Source organism: Lichenostomus cassidix, chromosome 14 (assembly GCF_008360975.1).
Source record: "Lichenostomus cassidix isolate B80296 chromosome 14, HeHo_3.0, whole genome shotgun sequence".
NCBI classification, from domain to species: domain Eukaryota; kingdom Metazoa; phylum Chordata; class Aves; order Passeriformes; family Meliphagidae; genus Lichenostomus; species Lichenostomus cassidix.
Genome location: NC_139495.1, coordinates 14821661 through 14843083, shown reverse-complemented (window position 1 = coordinate 14843083; position 21423 = coordinate 14821661). Strand labels below are relative to the sequence as shown.

The 21423-nt window shown below is 53.0% G+C and overlaps 1 protein-coding gene across 12 annotated transcripts in view; it reads right to left on the bottom strand.

Moving 5' to 3' along the window:
* Positions 1-18605, bottom strand: part of CAPN15 (calpain 15) — a 57663-nt gene extending 39058 nt beyond the window's left edge. Inside the window, exons 1-6 of one of the 12 annotated variants that reach the window (XM_085075167.1) lie at positions 18184-18603; positions 12560-12950; positions 12287-12468; positions 9577-9617; positions 7817-7951; positions 1903-2222 (exon numbers count right to left, since the gene is read on the bottom strand). In XM_085075167.1, coding sequence (XP_084931293.1) covers positions 1903-2078 — 176 coding nt within the window. In that variant the 5' untranslated portion in view covers positions 2079-2222; positions 7817-7951; positions 9577-9617; ... (1 more) ...; positions 12560-12950; positions 18184-18603. Of the gene's footprint in view, positions 1-1902; positions 2223-5126; positions 5347-6945; positions 7704-7816; positions 7952-9576; positions 9618-12286; positions 12472-12559; positions 12951-15596; positions 15888-15955; positions 17136-18183 lie in introns of those variants that run through there. The other 11 variants (XM_085075169.1, XM_085075168.1, XM_085075176.1 and 8 more) reach the window with 11 other exon arrangements.
* Positions 18606-21423: the final 2818 nt, after the last annotated feature.

Sequence of the window (21423 nt, the reverse complement as noted above, 5' to 3'; positions counted from 1 at the left end):
CCTTGGCCCTACTGTTCCCTGGGAACGGCGGCTCTTTGATGCCTAGCAGCCTGGCTGATCTCAGCAGGTCTTTTGAACCCACTTCCATAATCACTGCCTGGAGCGAGTTCTTCCCACGCAACTCACTGCTCAGTGAATCATGGCCGGTGATTTTCCTGTCTCCAGGAACCACGCGACACTGAGTCGGGATGAGTTCTGCTCTCCCTTTAGCAGGGGAAATAAGGAATTATCACAAAAGCCAATCCTGTCCCCACAGGACACTGGCGTTATCTGCGCCGAGACCAGCAGTTCCTGTTCTTGCCCCAACATCCGCTCCACCACCAAGGCTGGTTCTTCAGGAAATTTGTTTCCACACGTCAAGATTTCACTTAGTTCCTCGAGCTCCTCCAAGCTACAGACTTGGAGTCATGGGCAGCCCCAGCTGCCACACACGAGGCTGCAGAGACACCACCTTTTTTAGTGCCCAGGGCCAGCTGTGCACTAAATTTCAGTTCTGGCTGTGCAGGGCCATGTCAGGGAGTTCATCTGTGAAGTGAGACACCCTCCCCAACTCCTCAAGGCAACAGAGGGAAAACCAACCGTCCAGCAGGGATGATCCTGCAGGAAAGCCCCCGATTTGTTTGCGGGATCCCTCTAAACTAGAGGGGACAAACCCGCACAGCACAGGTTACTGATCATAGCTGTGGACCAGCCACAGGTTGGCACACACAGCAACAGAATTTGGGAACTGCACAAAATATCTTTTTTAAAGGTACTCAAGCCTTATGTTAGAGAGTGAAGACAACAACTAATTAGTTTCACACTGTTCTCAGCTCAACAAGAAGACCCAAGACAGGTCCAGAAAGGAGCAGAGCCTGACATTGCTGGGAGGCTCTCAGAGTCATGCACCAAAGCCTGGGAAACATATCCTGGGCCTTATAGCGGCAGGAAGGCAGGAAAACGAGGACTACGCCACAGATACTGCACCATTATCACAGCAAATGCCTCCAGGGGAAAGCCACGACAGCCTAGGGACACTCAAAGCAAGCAGCTATTGCTAAACCACCAGCAGCTCTAAAACAGACTGAAGCAGGTACAGACACCATCCAGGCTGGAGTCCACACAAAGCAGGCATTAGGCAAAGGCTCAAACGTTATCAGCACAAAACACGGCAGCCTCTGTAGCCAAGCCCCCAGGCAGAGGGGTTTTAGATGCTTTTTGACAAATCTCTCCACCTGTCAGAGACTGAATACAGGACACCAGCCTTCCAAAAATAAGAGAAACTCCTCACTGCAAGGGGCTGATGTGGAAGGGACAGAAGCAAAGGCTCAGAGACACATATGAGGTACTGATTTCACCAAGGTGCAATAGGAATTGAGGGCTGGAAACACTAATCTGTTTTTAAGAGTAATTCTGTTTTGGTGTGTTTCATTTCCATGGATCTGTTATTCAAAGCATTTCACTACTTTTGCATGAAAACAGCTTCTCTCACTCTTCTGAGTTCAGAAACTCTTGCAACTTATTGCTACCCAACCTGGAGACACAATCCTCCACCTGTGACACTACAGTGTGGTTGGGAGATCGGAAAGAAGAGGAGCCACAAGAACACGGCAAACAAGGAACTGAAATCCCATTCCCAGGCAGCCACCCTGACAATTTAGGTGAGTGAGGAAGAGCTGGCATGAGTCCTGCAGTCCCTTCTGCAGGAGATATCAGCCACCCTGTATAAAGGACAGGGCTTGGCATCACTCAGATTGGTGGGAATTTGGCTGTAGCTTCCCAAGGAACCAAACAGAGCCTCTGAGTGAAGAGACCCAATACTCAACAGGATGCAAAGCAACTCGTGAGCTAAAGGCAGCGCCGGACTGAAGCGGAGAGGTGAGCAGGTGAGCAGGTGAGCAGGCTCCTTCCCCTCCTCCTTACCTTCGCAGCCGGTGCTGTAAGTGCTGGTGCTGCCGCGTTATAAGGGCACTTTCCCACACGGGGCCACCGGGACTGCTCCTATACCAGCCCACGGCTGGGTGCCCCGGGTAGGGCGAGCTACTGAAGCCATGGTCCGACTCCGTCTCTGCGGCCAGCGATGAGGCAGAGCTCCCCATGGTTCCCCCCTACCCAGGCCACGCTGAGATTGAGCCTAGGTTAGGTCCAAGCCAGTGGCATGGGCGGCTCGGGTGGAACGGGCGAGGTGCTGCGGCATGGGCTGTGGCAAAGATCCCAGCACGCTGGAGAAAGGAAGGTCGGTTCTGATCAGAGTTGGGAAAAAAACAAAACAACAAACAAACACAGAGAAAGGGGAAAAAAAGAAAAGAAAAAGAGAGAAAGATAAGGCATGATTTCAGCAACAACCCTCCAGTTCTAAAGCCTTTAATGCATGCTCTGACCAGGGTCTCCATCCCAGTGCTCACTAGGATGGGAATGGCTCTGTCAGTGAATCCCGCTTTTGCTGCTGGAGGTGGGGAGTCTGGGGGTTCTAGAAGAGGTTCTCGTCAAGTTAAGCACCAGGAGTTCCCAGGCACAGGAAAGCACCAACTGATGGAAGGAAGCACAGCAGAGGCCAGCACAAAGCCCTTCACACATGGGAAAGAAGCAGAAAACAGGACAAGCCAGGCCCACCTGGAGCCCAAACCAACAGCCCTTGGGGACCCCACACATCCCAGGTTAGTCTGAGCTCTTACTGGCACACCAGTTTAGTTACCTCAGCTACAAGGACTGGATGGCTTGTGTGCTTGTATGTAAAATAAAATATCCCTCTTTTCCTTTTTCCCCCTGACATCCCAGTAAGGCTGGAACTGGACAGATTGCGGATCTGTACAAGTATTTTCTGCATTTACTTTCAGCTCCAGCCAATTTTTAGCTGATCCTGAGCACACCCCTACCCACAGAAGCAGGTCTGGGGCTTTGCTCCTCCTTCTCTCCCTCTCTCTTTACTACTTTTTGGAATTTATTCTTCAAGCATCCTCACAATTAAACTCCAGAAACATTTCATGTCCTCTAGTATTCAAGGAAGTTTAAACACACACACATATCTCCTTCAAGTAAAAAGGCAGGACAATCTGGATGCACATCAGGAGCAATGGATCAAGGTAACATTTAACAGAGCAAAAAAGAAGAAACAAGGAAGACGGAAAAATTAGCACAGCTGAGCTTATTCAATTACCCACCAGGATTTAAGGAGATAAATGAACCACAGAAAGACCTTTGCGAAGAAACGACTTTTGCCGTAAAAAGGCTGAAATGAGGAGTCCTAAAATACAGTTTTTCAATCCCAGGATTGATCTAAGGGATCAAGAAAGGCCTTGATAGATAATAGACTCTCAAAAGCAGCAGCTCAAGGAGCAGGTGCAATTTTGCTACAAGCTCAATACCAGAATGTGCCTGCATTAGGTCATTAACTGAAGAATGCTAACTGCTCTGTCATGGTCTCTGTAGCCTGAAAAGCCTGGACTAACCAAATGTATCTGAAAAAAAGCCCAAGAAAACAGTTTTCCCTATCTCCTCATTTTAATTGGTCTGCCTCACTGCTGTGGACCAGCCCTACATCCCCGATGCCCAACAGCAAGGTTTCCCTGATTTCTGCAGATCCAGCCAAAGTGGATCCTTGGCACTTCCCTCTCATTTCCTGCTATTCAAGCAGTTAATTTGTAACAAATCTGATTTTCTGGCAAAATGAAAGGGATACAATGTGACGGGAAGAGCACTTCCAAGCATCATCAGCTCAGTCTAACTGGAGACATCAGTCATCCCACACCTGTGGTATCTCTGGCTTTTCTGCCCCATCCTGGGGCCATAAGGGCTCCAGCAGCAAAGGCACGGGGGATGCAACTCTGCCACCTGCTAGAAGAACAAACTGTCTCTCACCTCAAAACTCAGGTTCTACCATGATAAAGTAGATAAATAAAGGCAAGATGGGTAGAACAGCCCCTCACTGCAGGCTGAGCCAAACACAGGAAGGATGCCCAGGCGTCAACAGCCTTTTCCCCACTCGAGTTGGGTTAAACTGCCACATAAAGCAATTCCACAGCCTTGTTCAAGACCACTTCCTCCAGCTGGTAAAGCGGAACCCTTTGCTTCCTCCTCCTGCCCATGGGAACACCAGTTTTAGCTCATCCCAAGAGGAGAGAGACAGACATGCCTGCTGCCCGCATCACTGCTGGCTCCCAACGTGGTGCTGCTCTCCTGGCCTGTCTCCTCTGCCAGCTCCACACCAGGGAATGGGAACAGGTAGCTCCACTCTGCAGGGAGAGGAAAGGCTGGGAGTCCTGCTTTAAAACCTGCAGTAAAACCCCACGGTGGGTGGAGTTGGGAGAGGAAGAGAGCTATAAATAGGTGGAGGATAACCTAGCTAAGTCGGAGTGATCTCCGAGACTGTCTGGTCTAACTGGGCTGCTTGGCTGTGAGCACTGCGTGAAATCGGATTTCTCCAGGCAAAGCAGTAAATCCTTCTCCTCAGGGTCACCCTCATGCCAGGTGAGAGCAGCCAATGAATGATATTGGAGGGGGATGATTGACCCAAGGTGGGGAGAGGGCCAACCAGTTTGAGAACAGGAGTGGCAATAGCATTACAGCCCAATGCAAAGCATGTACGTGCTCACCATGCTGAGCCCCAAAACGCCTCTGGCCAACACTAAGCAAATGAGGAGCTTCCAAGAAGTCAAGGTGAGAATAAAAACTGCACCCCAGCAAGGGAAGAGGTCAGTTAAAGAAGAAGAAAGCCCCTCTGGAAGCACTCAGCCTTATTTTTGAGGAATTTCTGCCACTGGGCAGGGAGATGCCCTGTAGGCAGGTGGCGCAACAGGGGAGGCTTCAGTCACTAAAAGGGAGCAAACTGCCAAGAGTTCCTCTGCCTTGGCAGGAGGGAGCAGGATTTTTCCTCTAATTAATAAAGCACTGCTTCCACCTATCTAATCTGGAGAGGAAGCAACAATGTGAACAGATTGAAGTGTCTTGAGAAGGGTGGATCTCACTTATGGAAATTAACAGTTAAGCACCTTAGCAAGATGCTGAGTTTGGATTTTGGTTTTCTGCCCCTTGCAGCTGCAATAATTACCAGATTTCAACTGCTGCTGTGTAACTGGTCCCAAAATATCACTACCAAAATAAAACCAGGTTTGATTTCACCGCCCCCAAGCCCCTCCATAGCCACTTACCCTGATCTGTGGTATGTGATGCAGACCTTTCCTCAAATTCCCCGCCAGACCCTGAGCAGCAGGCATGCACAGCGTGTTGGAGGGCAAAGCTGTCCCATGGAGCTTCCTCCCGCTGTCAGGACAGCAAAGCAGCTGCCTGGATGTTTCCAGATAACCCTATTTCTCCTCATCAGTGAGCAGTGCTGACCCTTCAGCCCCAGCTCTCCTGTCACAGCAGAGCAGGCAGGAAGGGTGGGGATCTACCCAACCCCCTTTCCTTCCCTCCAGCTTCAAAGTAGGTTTTGGCTCTGAAGAGAGCAAAAAACTAAAAAAAAAAAAAAAAAAAAGGGAACTAGCCCATGTGTTTCAATGCGTCTAGGAAGTTGCAGGATCAACTTTTCCTAGGATCAGCCCCAAGCTCTTCCCTTTGGCACACAGCAGAAAGAAGAGACAGAGGTCCCTGGAGCTGCTGCAGCCCCTAAGGAAACCAGTGAGGCAGAGTCACCCCACCTGCTCTCATGTGCAGCAGCTCCTCCTTGTGATGGGATATCCCCCACTCTATTCCTAGTAATTTATTGATCCATGTGACACAAGCCAGCTTTGCTCCTGCTTGAATTTTCCAGTCTCTCTCTTGCTTCTCAGCCTTGCAAACTCAGGGACAAGACTTTGCCACTTCATTAATTCCTCCATTCCCCCAACCTATAAATAAAGCCAGTTCTGAGCTACTTCCTTGTTCCAGGGAAGACCCAGGAATGAAAATACCATCAGACCTACTGAATTCCAGACAGCTGTGGTCTGAGGTGTGGGCCAGCAACTGGCCCAGGAGAAGGCACACCATGTACCTGAGGGAAATACAACCCTCAAAGCTGTGCCCAGAGGAAGCTGCAGGAGACTTCTAGGACTGAGGCTGAAGTACCAGCCCCTTCTCCTGCCTCTGCTGTGTGAGCTCTGGGGGCTGACTGAGATCCATGGAATATCCTGAGTTGCAAAGGACCCACAAGGATCATGAGTTCAACTCCTGGCCCTGCACAGGAGTCCCCAAAATCCCACCCTGTGCATCCCTGAGAGCATTGTCCAAATGCTCCTGGAGCTCTGGCAGCCTCGGGGCTGTACCCATTCCCTGGGCAGCCAGATGTGCTGGGACCTGGTACCACCTTCACCAGCGAAGGAGGAGCTGTCTGCCCTCAGTCCCATGTAACCTGCTGCTGGCAGGGAGAAACCAGGGCTCTTGGGGAGCTCTCAGTGTCCAGTGCCAACACACAGCCGTGGAGGAGCAGCCTCCTCTCTGGGGAGTGTGGGATGTGACTCACACACACTCTCAAACACCAAGGAGCTCAGGGGCAGATGAGAGCAGCTGGAAGAGCTGGAGGAGACCACTTCAACCACCCTGAAGGCATGGCCAACCCTTGGGCCTCTACCAATCCTGCCTCTGTTCACAGCAGATCTCCCCTGAACGAGGCACACGCTGCCAGGTGTGGGGAATGGTGTGCAGGGCTGGGAAGGTGCACAGCACGAGACATGGTGGCCTGGGAAGGTTATAAAGTCACAGAGCAGGCCAGGCATGGGATAGCTAAGGATGCAGAGTGGAGTGTCTGATGATGTCATGCCAGCCAAGGAAGGGAAATGAGCTCAAGCATTTGTGTGATCCAGCCAGTCCCAGCCCAGCTCCCAGGACAAAAGGATGTGCAAAACCAGGAACCAGCACCAAGAAGAGCATGGCTAGAATTCACCAGGCTGAGATGTCCCTGGGAAAACAAGTAACCCCAAGAGAGGAAGAGCAAACAACCCCTCTTCTTCCAGAAGGCAGCAAGGGAAGAGAGACAAGCAACAAGACACCCACCTCAGGCAGACACAGCACTGAAATCCAAGCTGCAAATGCCGACCCAGTGAGAGCTCCACAGCTCAAATGCAGCGAGAGCCAGCAAGCTGGAACACTCTGTGCTGAGCAGGTGTCGTGCACACAGCTGGGGACAAGATAGAAAGTTTTGCTGCTCTTTCTCCCTGCCCTCACCTGCCAAGCCAGCCCGAGTGCTGCAGTCTTGGCAGGAAATGAAGGTGTCAGCAAGTTCCAATTTCTTGCAAAGCTTCTGGCAGGGAGGGGTGGCAAGGCACCTCCAAGGACACACCGAGGCAGAGGTGTAACAGGAAGGATGGGACAGTGGTTGGTGCACTCAGCCAGCATGGGGGAGGCTTTTTCAGCCATTGTGCTCCACCGCAGAGCTCCCTGTGGTTTGGACTCAGAAAGCTCTGCCTTTACCTGCCAGGGCCAAAAGTCTTCAGGTGTGCCAGGCACGAGGATGATAGGCAGTCAGAGGATGCAAGCACTGCAGATGGGACGACACAGAAAAGGGAGAGAAGGGTGAAACTCACCCACCCAAATGTTTGTTCTGGGGCAGAGGGCTGAGGGAGGAGAGTCAGATATTCTGGCCTTGGAGGAAATCGAGGGGACAGGAAGCTCTAAGTGAACTGTTTTCCAGATCTTGGTGAGAAATAAGAATGGTGCAGCACTTGCAGAGATATCATTAGCTGAAGTGAACTGTCTGGAAGCAGATTTCCAGATGGGCTATTAATGAGGTAACAAGATAATTAAACCTGGAGTCCTAGACCAGCACAGAACAGGATCTCACAATCCAAGCCACAAAGTCCAGAACAGCAGCACATGTCTCTGGCCACAGACACCAACATGCAAAGGCAAGCTTGAAGGTCTTTACATTCTTTCAGCTGCCTTGAAACTGGTTCTGGCCCAGAAGAAACTCATACACAGCAGCTTAGTTGGGCTGAGCTGCATTAAATGCCCAGCACTGACTCTTCATAAGTATGCAGGCAGAGGAAGAGGTGTCCAAAGCCTGAAGTGAAACATTGATAGGAGAAGTAGATTTATTGCAGAGCCAGCTTAGCCACAAAGCAACTACCGCCAGAGTCTGAACAAAGTTTCCTCTTCTCCCTTGCACTGGACACTGTGAACCAGTGATAGATAATCCAGGGAGCTACTGGAAATCTATCCTGGTCACTTTGAGAGAAGGGATTACACAGATTTGAAGGGGCAATCAACATCTTAATCACAAGATAGAGGGAGAAAAAGAGGGAGAAGCAGGAAGTTTTTTTTTCCAAAATAAGGGTTAACTTCAAACCTCATCTCCATTGACAACTGCAAAGCAGTCTCTGAACAAGCATGAAAATGGCAACAATGGCACTGCAGCAGAAGGGTCTGAGTGCACACACATTTAAGAAAACCCACACAACGAAATCCCTACAACCGCAGCGCTCTATTAAGTCAATTAACACTGCTCCAGTGAAGTGCAACGAGGCACGTGTATCCCGCAATTCCCAGCCAATTGTGGGTGACTCCGGAGTGTCACCACAGTGTGGGTGGGCTGGCACGGTCTTCTCTGCACCAGCAGCAAGGAAATGCCACAGAGAGACTCACAGGGGAAGGAATAAAACAACACAAGCCACAACATCCAATCTCGGGAAGCTTTACCAGCAGATCTCATTTCCAGATCTTTTCCTCCCCGTGTTTATAATCCTTGCAGCAGAGTTCTGTCATCCTACTCAGCTCACAGGCTGCCCCAGCTACAAAAGATGTCAGGCTGAAAAATCACCTCGACAGACTGCCTGCTGAGACCAGTTGCATTATAAAAACAGGAAGCTCTTGCCTGCCTGCTCCCAATATGCTACGGATTTAATGGGAAGGAGCATACGCAGGGATGCTTTGCAGGAAGAGCACACACATGGGACCCTTGCCAGGAAAAATGCATCTTGAGTAGCACATGTGCTCTTAGTTTCCTCTTTTTTCAGAAAGGTTTAACTACACTCTGAGCTACCCAGCAGCAATAAACCACTTTTTTCCCCTCTTTCTCACTTACAGCAGAGTGTTGCTTGGTAAACAGCAGATCTTCCTGTCTGAGGCTGTGCCAGCCTGTGCTGAACAGAACTGTTGTTATTGCACATTCACAACTAGAGATAAACATGAATAAGAGCCACGAGTAAGAGCCAGGCACTGGTTCCTCAATACACTGCTTTATCAGGTTCACCTTGATTCAAATGTTTCTGACATCTCTCCCTCCTGAAGGGGCAAGATGGCACAAGTAGCAAGGACAAACATTAAAAAAGAAGACAGAAATGACAGCAGCAAAAAAAGTGCTCTTCTGTACTCACTAACATTCACAAACTGTGCAGCTCACAGCTCCACCTGCACTTGAAACACTCAAAAGCACAACACAGAAACAAATGGGCCCAGCCAACCCAACCTGCCCAAATGCGAAAACAAAAAAGCCTTCAACACATTTCTCAGGACAAATCTCCATCCAGAGCCACAACTGCTGCAGGACATAAAGGTCACAGAGGACCAGGGAAGGAAAGAAATGTGCAAGTCATCATCTCATCTGCAAGCTGACACTCTGCAATGACACAGGCACAACAGACCAACCCAGGAAAAGTGGACACTGGAAGTGTGAGGAGGATTTCTAACCTTTCCAAGAGCAGATCTCTGGACCAGCTGCTCCAGAAGCACTGAGGAAAAAAGCACAGCGTGAGTTCCAACAATTAGTTCCTGGACAAGTTCATGACCTGCATGAGATGACTGCCTGTCTTCAGCAGCAGGGAACTGGACTTGATGACCCATGAAGTTCCTTCCTCCCAATCACTCAGCAACCCAAATTCACAGCGGCCCAGACATAGCACAAACACGAGGTCATTCCCAAAAGGACAGCAGGGATTGTATCTTCAGATCATGCTAAGCTGACAGATAAGCAGATGAAGAGCTGGCCACTGCAGAAGGGAGGGGAAGAGAATTGCAGCAAGAAACAGTCTCACAGCCAGTGAAAACCCAGGGCATGGACTTGGGAAGCAAAGTCTGAGAAGCAGGAGGTGGAGGAGATGTCCCCTGAGAACACTGTCCCCAGACACTCCAGCCACAGCTTTAATTCTAACACACATTAGACAGACAGTAAATATATCATTTGCCCAAGCCACATCCAGCTGCATCCCCTCCTTGAGTGAGCTCCAGTCCTCACTGCAGTGCCCTGCCCAAGCCACACAGGCAGCAGCACCTGGGTGTCTCCTTCTACCATTTTTATGTAATTTGGCCTTCCCTGGCTTTCATCAGGCACCACGTCCCAATTTCCAACCAACTGGCCTAGATTTAAGCCAACACATCTTTGGCTGTGCCTCAGGCAAGCGCAGAGGTGGGAGAAGCCTAACAGACAACGGTGCCATTTGGTATTTCCATCACAAACAACCAGGAGATAAAAGCAGAAGAACTGCTGAGAGCTGCACAAGAGGCTCCTGCCTTCCCCAGGAGCACAGGGAACCAGGAGACAACAGGGAGGTGGGACAGACTCGGAGGGCAGAGAGGATGTTTCTTTTCTAGAATCAGAGAATCACACAATGGTTTGGGTTGGAGGGAATCTTAAAGCCTATCTCATTCCACCTTCCCTGCCACCTTCCACTAAGAACAGGGTGCTCCAAGCCCCACCCAGCCTGGCCTTGGACATTTCCAGGCATGGGGCAGTCACAGCTTCTCTGGGCAACAGGGAAGCACAGCTCAGCACAATCATTTAATGGAAAAGCACCACTTTAATGTTTACCCCTTTCCACCTCCAGATGACACCTAAAAAACACATTAATCCTCCTGCACACTGATGTGGTAGCCATGTCATTGCTTCTGTTAGGAGATCATACTGTATTGAAACTATAGGTGTGGAGTAACACCTGGTACAATGAAGTGATACAGACAAAACAGTGCCTGACACCAGCACAACCCTCCCCTCTCCTCACCAGAGCAGTTTTACTGGCTTACTGTCTCCATCACAAGTGGCTCCTCTTCAGCTACACCAGTACAGCTGGAATTGTAGGATGTGTTCAGTTACACACACCTTCAGCAATATTTTCTGAGAACAGTCATTTGAACAAACACAATGGTCATATGAGGAAAAGGCTGTACTCAGAGAGAGCTAAAACACAATGCAGATGGTTTGAATAATGCTAGAGCAAAGCCAGCCAGGCCACCTGTGGTACCTCCAGCACAGGGAGAGAGCTGGGCTTTAACCAAGGGCTGCTGGCTGCATCCTGAACCAAACGGGCAGATGGAGTGGAGATCATGTTACTGGAGTCACTCCCAAATGCCTTGCAAGACACATCCAGCTGCCTGAGCCTTGTGTGCTGCTGCAGACCCCCAGCCTCCCCTCCAGCAGGCTCTGCTTGCTAAGACTGGCAAGGTCAGGCAACAGGAACAAGGGCAGCAGCTTTTGAAAGACATTCCAAGGCTGCATCAAAACAGGTCAAAGGGCAGGAACCTCATCCCTCTCACCCCTGAGAACAAGCCATGGTGCAGATCTGGCCAACACATGCCTGATGACAGTCACCACCCAAACACCACAGTGCTCATGGCCTGGCTTCACTGACCAAAGCTAGCAGAGATTCCTGCAGACCTTCTGCTATGGCTGGACTTCAAAATCACACAGAGACTCCAGCTAGTCCATAAACATCCAGGCAGGCCAAATGGGCCAACACACAGCAAGCACTGTGTCCATGTGATTAATCCAAAGCCCCCACCTGGATGAGGCCACATCAGCCTGGATCATTTGAACCCAAGGACAACACACTGCAAGCGTATCCTGAAGGTCCCAGCTCAGACTGGCTTCCCAGCACCTCGTCCTGCCTCCACAGCCCAGGTTCTGAATGCCCAGGCTGAAAGCAGCCCAGCCACATGAGGCACAACACAGTCAGCTCTCTGTCCCACTGCAGGGCTGGGAGCTGCCACAGCTCTGTGGTTACTGCAGGCAAAGCAACACAGTTTCTTAATTTATTGCCCTGCCCTGGCACTGCCTCAAACACTCCCTGGGACAGTCAAATTTCCACTGCTTAAGATTGTGAGGTGCTGGAAGACCCCACAATTTCTCTTCCACTCTCACAGTTTCTTCTTCACTGTGAGAAAACCACGGGCCATCAGTATCCCCACACACCTGAGCACGTGGCCATCACACAGACAGCACGGAAACACTCAAAGAAGGAATTCAAACAAGGAAGAAAGACAAGAACGAGAGGCATGAGAGACATGAAGCGGGGTAACTGTGCTCACAAAACCAGAGGAGAGAAGGTCCTTCCTTCCAGCCCCTCCCAGCCCAGCCCAGCCCAGCCCAGCCCAGCTCATAGCCAGCTGAGTCAGAAAATTCTCTCACCCAACACAATTCCTGCTCGGCAGGTCCAGTGCCAGTCGGTGTGGGGTCAGCCTGGTGTCCCTGGACCTGAGCAGCCAATGCTGGCACCTGCAGAGTGGCCCAGCTGGAGGAGCATGCTAGAAGGTCCCTGCACTGAGCACTGGGAGCACACCAAACCTAGAAGGAGCAGCTGCTGTCCCAAGCTGCTGGACAGAGAGAGAAAAAAAGCTCGTAAGAATAAATGACTGCTGAGACTCCAGGCCCATCAGCATTGCACCAGCAGAGACAACCAACCTCACATTTTTGGTCCCTCAATCAGCATCTCCTTGAACTCCAGCTCGCAGAAGGCTCTGTGCTTCCCACGACATCCAGCTGGAGCTTGGTCCCACCTGGAGACAGCTCTTGGGGCAGCTCAGACTCTTCACTCGTGCTCTCAGAACCTTTGGCCGTGACTTTATAGCTCCATGCCCACCACTGGCCTCACACCCTGCCGGTGGCTGCTGCTCAGCATCCTGGTGCGAGCTGTCATCAGAGCAGGGAATGCCACACCTCAGGAACACAGCGGGATGGAGCACAGCAGGGTTGTATGGAGAAGGACTCTGGACAGCTCTCGACAATTAGCAACAGGCCAGGATGTCCCGAGGGGCTGGATGGGAACGCAGTGATGTCTGGCGGGGCACGCTGCCTGAATGTTCAAATACAGAAACAGATGTTAATTACTCTGCATAGCCAGGACATCATTAGCAGTTACATCTCCTGGAGATTCTGAAGTACAAATTCCTCTGATTATGCCAAACGTGCCCATCCCACCCCCAGAAGCTATGACGTTTGAGTAGTTGCCTCGGCAAACCTCCCTCCTCCGAGATATTTCCCCTTCCTCCTTCATATTCTCTGCTCTCAAAACAACCTGTTTTAATGAAATTCCTGCTTTGGGAAACTGCTGTCTCCTTTGGGATAGGATTTTAGCAGATGGAGGCAACAAGAATCATTGTCCATAAGTGTCTGGCCCTCCAGCAGACTCTCCCTCTGTTTTAGGTTGGGGAGGGAGCACAAAAATAAGGATTCAGCTAGCACCATGTGATCACTGAGCCTCTTTAGGAGCATAGCAGAGCAAGAGACCTCATTCTGCCCCTCACTTTGCCCATTGTCCCCACAGCCATCCCATCAGATGCAGCGTGATACCCCTAGGGTAGACAGATGATGGTAAATTCACAAAGAGCTTTTCTCTTCCAGCACTCCCCACCACTGACAATTCCAGGCAGTGGTGAAAAGATGCCCTGTGGTGAACACCTGGATAGGTGCTGCTAATGGAACAAGAGCAGCAAAGGGAGGGTGTATGAAATGGGCAACTGAGGGACATGGCCAAATGCACACCACTGAGCGACCAATAAAAAGTAAATAAGGGACTGATTCATGTTCAAAAGGACCACACTGATCCTTCTAGCCCAAGGGTCTGGGCAGCTACACAGGGAACTGCAGGCCCACAGCACCTCCAAGGCAGTCACTAAGCTGCTCCTGCACTGGAAAGGCTGAAGATTCAGGAGAGCTAATGACGGAGTGAACCCAACACCAAAGGACAGAGCACCCCACAAGTGCCACATCGCATCATTTTCCCTGCAGGTGATGTGTTCATGTACCATGGGATAGGGAGGGAATGCACTCAGCATCCAGCAGCTGAGCACAAATCTGCTGGGCTAGGCTGGAATTCCAAGGACTTGCCAAGCTCTGCCTGCCTGCCAGAGTCTGCAGGAAGGAGACTGGCAGGGGCAAGTTGGAAACTAAGATCTTGACCACAGCAGTGATGCGGCCTCTGTGGATTGCAGAGCTGCCAAAGGAGAGGACAGAGCTCAGCACACAAGGACCCTGGCGCTGAGGATCTTTGCCCAGCAAAGTTGTCCATGAGCCACTTTCTCTGCAAACCTTTTCATTACAAGAGCAGAAGGACACAAGTTGGGAAGCTGCCTGTGAGATCCTCAGCAAACTGAAATCACCCGGGCTGGGACTGGGAACAAGATGCCAAAAGGGAAACTTTGGTGCCACAAAACCCATGTTAGAAATGCAGCTGGGCAGCATCACTGGAAGGGACAACTGCTTTTTGTAAGGCCTTGGTCTCTATTTCACCAAATTGAGAGTGCATTGATAATACTGAGATTTGGCAAGGGTTGTTCACACCAGGGCTGGGGAAGGACACCAGCTCAGTCCCCTGTCACAGTGTCACTGTCACAGTCCCTGATGCTGAGCCTGCTCAGGCACACAGCATTTCCTACAAAAGGGGCTGCACTGCAGGAACAGAAAAGCTCTTTTTCTATGAACATGCATTAGAGTTTACACCGTTGGCAAAGTGTGGAGGCACGCATTTGTGGAGGCACAGAGATATGGTTCCAACACTGGTTTTAATGTGCAAGCCTAAAGACTCGGCTTCAGTTTTTAGAAATCAAACTTGATCATCTCAAGCTGGCAAAAATAGCCCCATGTTCCCTTGAGTTATTTTCTTTTCAAATAGGCAGGGTACAGCACAATAGGAAATATCAGCAGTTATGTATTCAACCTCCAGAAACCCAACGGGCCAATTCCAGCAACCCCCGGCAGCTTTCCAATCCTCCCTGATCTATTTGCTGGAGTTAGCCTGAAAAGCAGGCTGCCCCCAAGCCATTCAGCAAACTCCACGTCCCGCTAATTACATCAATATAAATGTATTATCTTGGCTGTCAAACACAGGCTGCCTGAACAGGACAAGGCTCTGCCATGGAAATGCAGGAAAACAATTGCTCTTTCTGCTGGTGACACATTTCTCTGGATCCTATTTCCTTGCCAGGGCTCCCCCTTCTCCCTTCTGCCTAGGCACCAGGGCAGCAGCATTTTTCTCTTCCAGAGCAAGAGGAAATGGCACACAAAAACCCTCCTCATCTTTTAAGCCACTGAACACCAAGAAATTTTGGGAACACCACTGGCATTTCCTATCAGCCAACCCGAGAACTGCCAGCACACGGGAACGGGAGCTGTGAGGGCAAGAGTTAAATGTTTCTCATGAGCAGGCAGCAGCTCTTCTGCCTCTCTTGGCTTCCTCAGCTGCCACTGCTAAATGCAAGGCAAGTGTCAACACTCCAAACAGCAAATGTGACAGAAACTGGGAGCAGCCTGCTCCTTCCTGCCCAGCTCGGTGACCGTGGCCTGGAGAGGAAGGATCTTCTCAGGAAGGCTCCAACAGCAACCAGCAAAGATGAGAGAAACACAGGCAGATCCAGGAGGCTTCAAGGGAGCAGGAAGGCAGCTCGCCTCGCTCCAGAGAGTGGGATTATGATGGAAAATGAGGAGGAAGCCACTGACTCACCTGTCCCACCCGCGTAAGCAGCTTTCCCACCAAAGGCTGCACTGAGCATGACCTTGCTCAGAGCCCCAAGTTCCAGCAAATCAGGGGCTCACAAGGTTCCCCCCAGATCTGGGAACTGGGAGAGAGACATGGTGGAAGGACACTGGGCATTCCAAATCCTCCTCCTCTGACCACAGGCAGCCACAGCCCCTCACTCCAGCTTCTCTCTGTTTCATAAAAACCCTCACTTGGAGAAATGCCACTGGGTCTGGTCCTTCCCAGACCCCTCTGCTCACAGGAAGCCTCAGATAGAAGCCAGAAACAACCAAGCCTGGATTCAGATGAAGCAGGCAGATGGAAGGAAAAAATAATTTCTCCACCTGAGAGCAGATGATGTTCCCACCAGCGGGGATCAGCACGGCTGTGGACACATGGCACAGGCTGTGTCTCTCTAGATCTCACATGCAACCACTGCAAACTTGGAAACTCCCACAAAACCTCTGCGACAGAGGAGAGCAGTGTGTTTTCCACAAGTTAAAGCCAACTGCACTCCGCCAGCTGAGGGAACACCAGGGCCGTGGCCACTTCCCCCTGCAAAGCCAGAGGAATTCCGAGCAAAGATAAAGGGTGCCCAGAGCAAAGATAAGGGGAGAGCAACCCAGGAGAGTGAGGGGTAATCAGCCCATCTCCCAAGAGCACCCAGGCTCCTCCATGGGGTCACCCAGCCCTTCCGCCACCATGAGACAGCTCAGAGTCTGGGCATGATGCCTGACCTTTTTTACGTGCAACTTTAACACTTTTGGGTTGTTTTCCAGGATTTATTCTGATTCAGGAGACACTGTGCCTGGCCCACGCCTCCGGTTCCCTTACGCACCAAGTCATCAGGCTGGAGGAGGCTGCTCTCCCTCCTGCCAAAGCAATCGGGCTTAGCAAACCCAGCCAGTCACATCAAACCTTCAAAGGCCTCTCCAGCCCTCCAACCCCTCCCGGGGAAGGGAGCAATGTTGGATCTTGCCTTCTGCCTTCAACTGTTAAAGCCTTGGACACAAACAGAAGCTGATGCAACTTGAAATGAGTTAATATCCCCACATACATAAAATCAGGGTAATTTGAATCATGCCTCGGACATTTTATGCTCAGGCAGAGCTCAGGGGCACAAGCCAGACTGTTCAGCAGGATCTCAAAAAATGGCCAGGCAAAAGCCACCAGCAGACTCTCAGTGTCACAGGCAGCCAGTCTGTCACCGCAGGTCTGCTCCAGTTTAGAGAAGAGCACAGCCCTGAAGCACAAGTCCTTCCCAGTCCCAGGTGACAATGTGCAAAGTGCAGCAAGATCTCTGCATTCAGAGCGACAAGGGCCACAGTCTGGGATCTGCACCCCTCACCTCCACCTTGGCTCCCTCCAAACACATCTCCTAGACTCCATCAGCTCCTGACCAACCCACAGCAGTGCAGCAGCGTCCTGCACCAGTGCCCCAGGCCACATGCCGCAATTCCCAGATAACCTTCTGTCAGACCAATGGAACCCACCCAGCTGCATCCCAGGCTTGCAGGCCTATGGAGCACCAAGCTTCAGTGAGATTCCCAGCTGAAAAAATGCTTGGAGGAAACAGCATGACATTTCAAACACAACGTTCACATTATTCCATCTCCTCTAAAAGGCCCACAGATGATCACCCTGAACAGTGGTTTCCTGGTGCCTGGGGAGCTGTACCCCAGGAGCAGGAAGAGGAGAGAGCTCAGCAAATGGAGAGACAAGCAAGTACTGTGCTTTTCCATCCTCTAATACTCCTGCATCCAGGACCTGGAGGCTGAGATGCTTCAACTGCAGCTGAGCTGATGTGCAGCAAAATCCAGGGGTCTTGATGAGACTCTGGGACCCCAACAGCCTTAGGATGTTCAAGACCCAAGGATAAGAGTGAGCCAACTGATTCTAAACGGCAAACTCGCAGAGGCTTGAGAAACTCTGCACAAAACCCTGCTCAGCCCCAGCACCGGTGTCTAAGCTGGAGGTGAGAGTGCAGACATGAAGGACAAGCAGCCCGCGGTGCTGGGGGCTCTGCCGTGCTCCAGCCCGGAGCCGGCACTCGGCAGTGCCCTAAGCGGGGTTCCCCTGCCCGCGGGAGGCCCCGGGAGCTGCCATCTCCCCGCACCGAGCGCAGGGCGCAGGCAGGTCAGGCACTACAGCCTAACGCGGGCAATCACGAAGCCTCCTCCGTCCCCCCCACCTCCGCCTGCTGCACGACCCTCAAGCCCGTTAAAACCTTTCCGGCTGTGCGGCCGGGCTATGGTGCTGGCGGGGCCCCGCAGCCCCCAGGTCATCCCGCAACCCCGGGCAAGATACCCCGGCCGCCGCACAGCCCCGAACCGGGACCCCGGCACCACCCGCCCCCCCGGGCCGCCCCGGCCTCCAGCCCCCGCTCGGGCCCACCGGCAACAGGTGGTGCGGGGCGGCCCGGGGGCGGCCGGGCCCAGCCGGCGCCTCCGGCCGGGAGAGCCCCGAGCGACCCCCGGCGCGGGAGGGAGCCGCGGCCCGCGGGGCTGCGGCGTGAGGCCCCGGGCGGGCGGCCCGTCCCCGCTCCCACCCCCGCGCCCCCGCCGCCGCTCACCTGGGGGTGGAGGCGCCGCACTGCCGCTCCGTCCCCCCGGCCCCGCGCGTTCCCCCGGGCGGAGCAGCTCGCACCCGCCCCGGCCGCCCCGCCGGCCCTTCCTCCCGCCCGCCCGAGCCCCGCGCCCGCCCTACGCCGCCGCCGTGGCGCAGCGCCCCGTCCCGGCCGCGGGCGTGCGGCGCGGAGACGGCGCAGGGACCGTCGTGAATAGCGCGGCGGGACTACGAGCCCCGAGGGGCGCCGCGCGCAGGAAGCGGAAGGCGGCGGCCGAGCGGGGCACCCGGGAGCGGCGGTTCGGGGCCGAGGCAGGCCCGGCGGAGCCCCTGGCGGGAGCGGTGGTTCGGGCCCGAGGGGCCGGCGGAGCTTCGGGCGGGCGGAGAGCGGGGGCCGGAGGGGCCGGTGAGGGGCGGCGGACGTTGAGCGGGCGGCGAGGACTACGACTCCCAGCGTGCCTTGCGGCTGGGGGCAGAGCGCCGCCCCCCGGCCGGGGGATCGCAGCGCAGGCAGCGCTGCCCTCGGGGGCGGCGGGACCGGCCCGGGCTGATGGTCCCGGGACCTCCCAGTGGGGTTCCGGGGAATCCCGGGCGGTTCCGGGGTGCTGCGGGGGATCCTGCGGCTCTGGTAGTCCGGGGACGCGGCTTGGAAGGCAGGTGCGCGGTCCTGAGCCCTCACACAGAGGTTCCGTCTGCCCCTGAGCATCCCCGCCCGCTCCCCTGGAAGGCGCCGCCGTGAGGGGATGGAGGATGCGGGCGTTCCCTGCGCAGATCGGAGCCCGCGGCTGAGCCGACCTGGGCAGGAGCCACTCGTAATTACAGCTCGTAATGACCTGGCGGCACATGAAGCGAAGGTGGAGCTGGCAGGGACCTGCTCGGCGCTGCGGGCGATGTGCAGCCGTGCTTTGGCTTGGGACGGCGGGAGCGGGGCCGGGCCGCGGCCCTCGGGCAGCTGCAGGTGGGGCCTGCACTCCCAGCCAGCCTTGGAGTCCAGACCTACATCCCGACTCAGCCCAAGGCCGGACTCGCCGGGTTAAGAAGCACGTTCAAACTCTCCCGCCCCACGGAGCTGAGAGCTGCGAGCAGTTCGTGCAGCTCCTGCCGCGCTCGCGGTGCTGGGCTGCTCCCTCCCGGAGCCACGATGGAGAACGGGGAGAGGATCTCGGATAGGACTAAGCCCAGCTGGTCCAGCTCACCCTGATGGGAAAGCAGTGGTCGTTGTTCCAGCAAAAGCAGCATCATTTAATCCGTCAACCAGAGCGGGATTAATTCCTGCTAAGTAAAACAGGACAGCTGCTAAACAGGGAAAATGTTATCTTTAGGCTGTTGGACCCTCCCCAAAGGGCACCGCAGGCTTTCTGTGGGGGCAGTTGAGGATGCTGAGATGGCAAATGTTCAGGAGACCTTTTTTAGGATGATGCAGGGACCGAAAGCTGATGGAGAGCTTGGGCTTCCCTTCATCTCTCTGTAAGATGTGACTTCCTGTCATATCAACTAATTTATTTGCTGACAGATCTTTTCTAGGGACTGCAGCAGCTCTGCCTCTGTTATTCGGGGTGGACCAGGGGAGGAGCAGCCACACGTTGCCCTTCATCACAGGTGGGGTTCCTGGACTGGGGAGATTGGAGGTTCAGTGCTCCTCCAGTGCTTGAGGAAAGCCCAGACCAGGTATCCTCAAAATCACAGAACCATGGAATATCCTGAGCTGGAAGGGACTCATCAGGATCATCAAGTCCAACCGAACAGCCCCAGGAATTCCACTATGGCCGGTGGGGCTGCCCTGCCTATTGTAGGGCAAAACCTCTCAGGATCCACTGGGGAAAGGGGGAATTTGGGCTCAGAATCTGCTCCACCAAGGTGGGTGTTTCCAGTAAGATCTGTCACCAGCTACAGATCTTAGCTGGAGTGGGAGCTTGGGCACTCAGGGACATATCTGGACACCATTCTGTGGCTGCAGTATGTCGCTGTTGAGCAGCTAGCAGAGTAAGGAAGTCAGTTCTCAGTGGCAAGAAGGAAAAAGCCTTTATTGTTTTGATTTCATCATATATATAGAGTTTTCAGAAGTCACCCAGATTGGTCAGTCAAAACCCCTCCCCTAGGCCTGATTGGCCAGGTCTGCACCGTCCAAGTCTTGGGACACTGTTTTTAATAACATCCAAACCTTATATTTATTTATAAAACACAAAAGGATTTCTCATGGGAAAGACCTGTGCTAGCCACAGCAGTGAGCTACCCTCAGGTGTCTGAGTTGGCCCCATAGGTCACATGAAATCTGCTGGATGTCTTCATCCCTGATCTCTTCAGCCTTACCAGGTAGCAATTGGCTCCTCAAAGCACCCGAAACACACCCATGTGTGGGGATTTGGGCTCAGCCCCTTTTGTTATGCTCAGGATTATTCATGAGTGTGAGCAGTGTGAGAGCATAGCAGAGAAGTCCCTGCAGCTCATATGGGCTTCAGCATCAGATCTACGCAGCACAAACCCCAGCTCTGGCATGACAGGGAGTTCCTGGCTGGAGTTACATCACGAGCCTGGCCCTTGATATTTGGAGAATAAATGTACGAAGCAAACTTTTCCCAGTTAGAAAGTGATTTCAAGTAGTGGGTGATTTCAGTGTGTTCTGTTTAGAATTGCAACTGTGGAATAGGTTTGGTTGGAAGGGATCTTAAATCTCATCCCATCCCACCCCCTGCCACAGGCAGGGACACCTTCCACTATCCCAGGTTCCTCCAAGCCCCATCCAACCTGGCCTTGGACATTTGCAGGGATCCAGGGACAGCCACAGCTTCTCTGGGCAACCTGTGCCAGGGCCTGCCCACCCTCACAGGGAACAATTCCTTCCCAATATCCCATCTATCCCTGCCCTCTGGCAGTGGGAAGCCATTCCCCCTTGTCCTGTCCATCCATCCCTTGTCCCAAGTCCCTCTCCAGCTGTCCTGGAGCCCTTTAGGTACTGGAAGAGGCTCTAAGGTCCCTGCAGCCTTCTCCAGGTGAACACCCCCAGCTCTCCCAGCCTGTCAGAAATTCAATGCCCTGGGATCCACATTCTCTAATTTTAGCTGGATAAACAGGCCTGTAACTGGCAGTGGCCATTGCATCTGTGAGCAGTGGAGAAAGGTGGAGGATTCCAGTTATTCTAGACAAGTTCCTGTTCCTGTCACTGAGTATAAAGTGGATCAAGTATTCAGCCAATGCAGCAGCAACATCAATATTGCAGGGAGCTGCATTCCTGGGAATGAAGGAATGC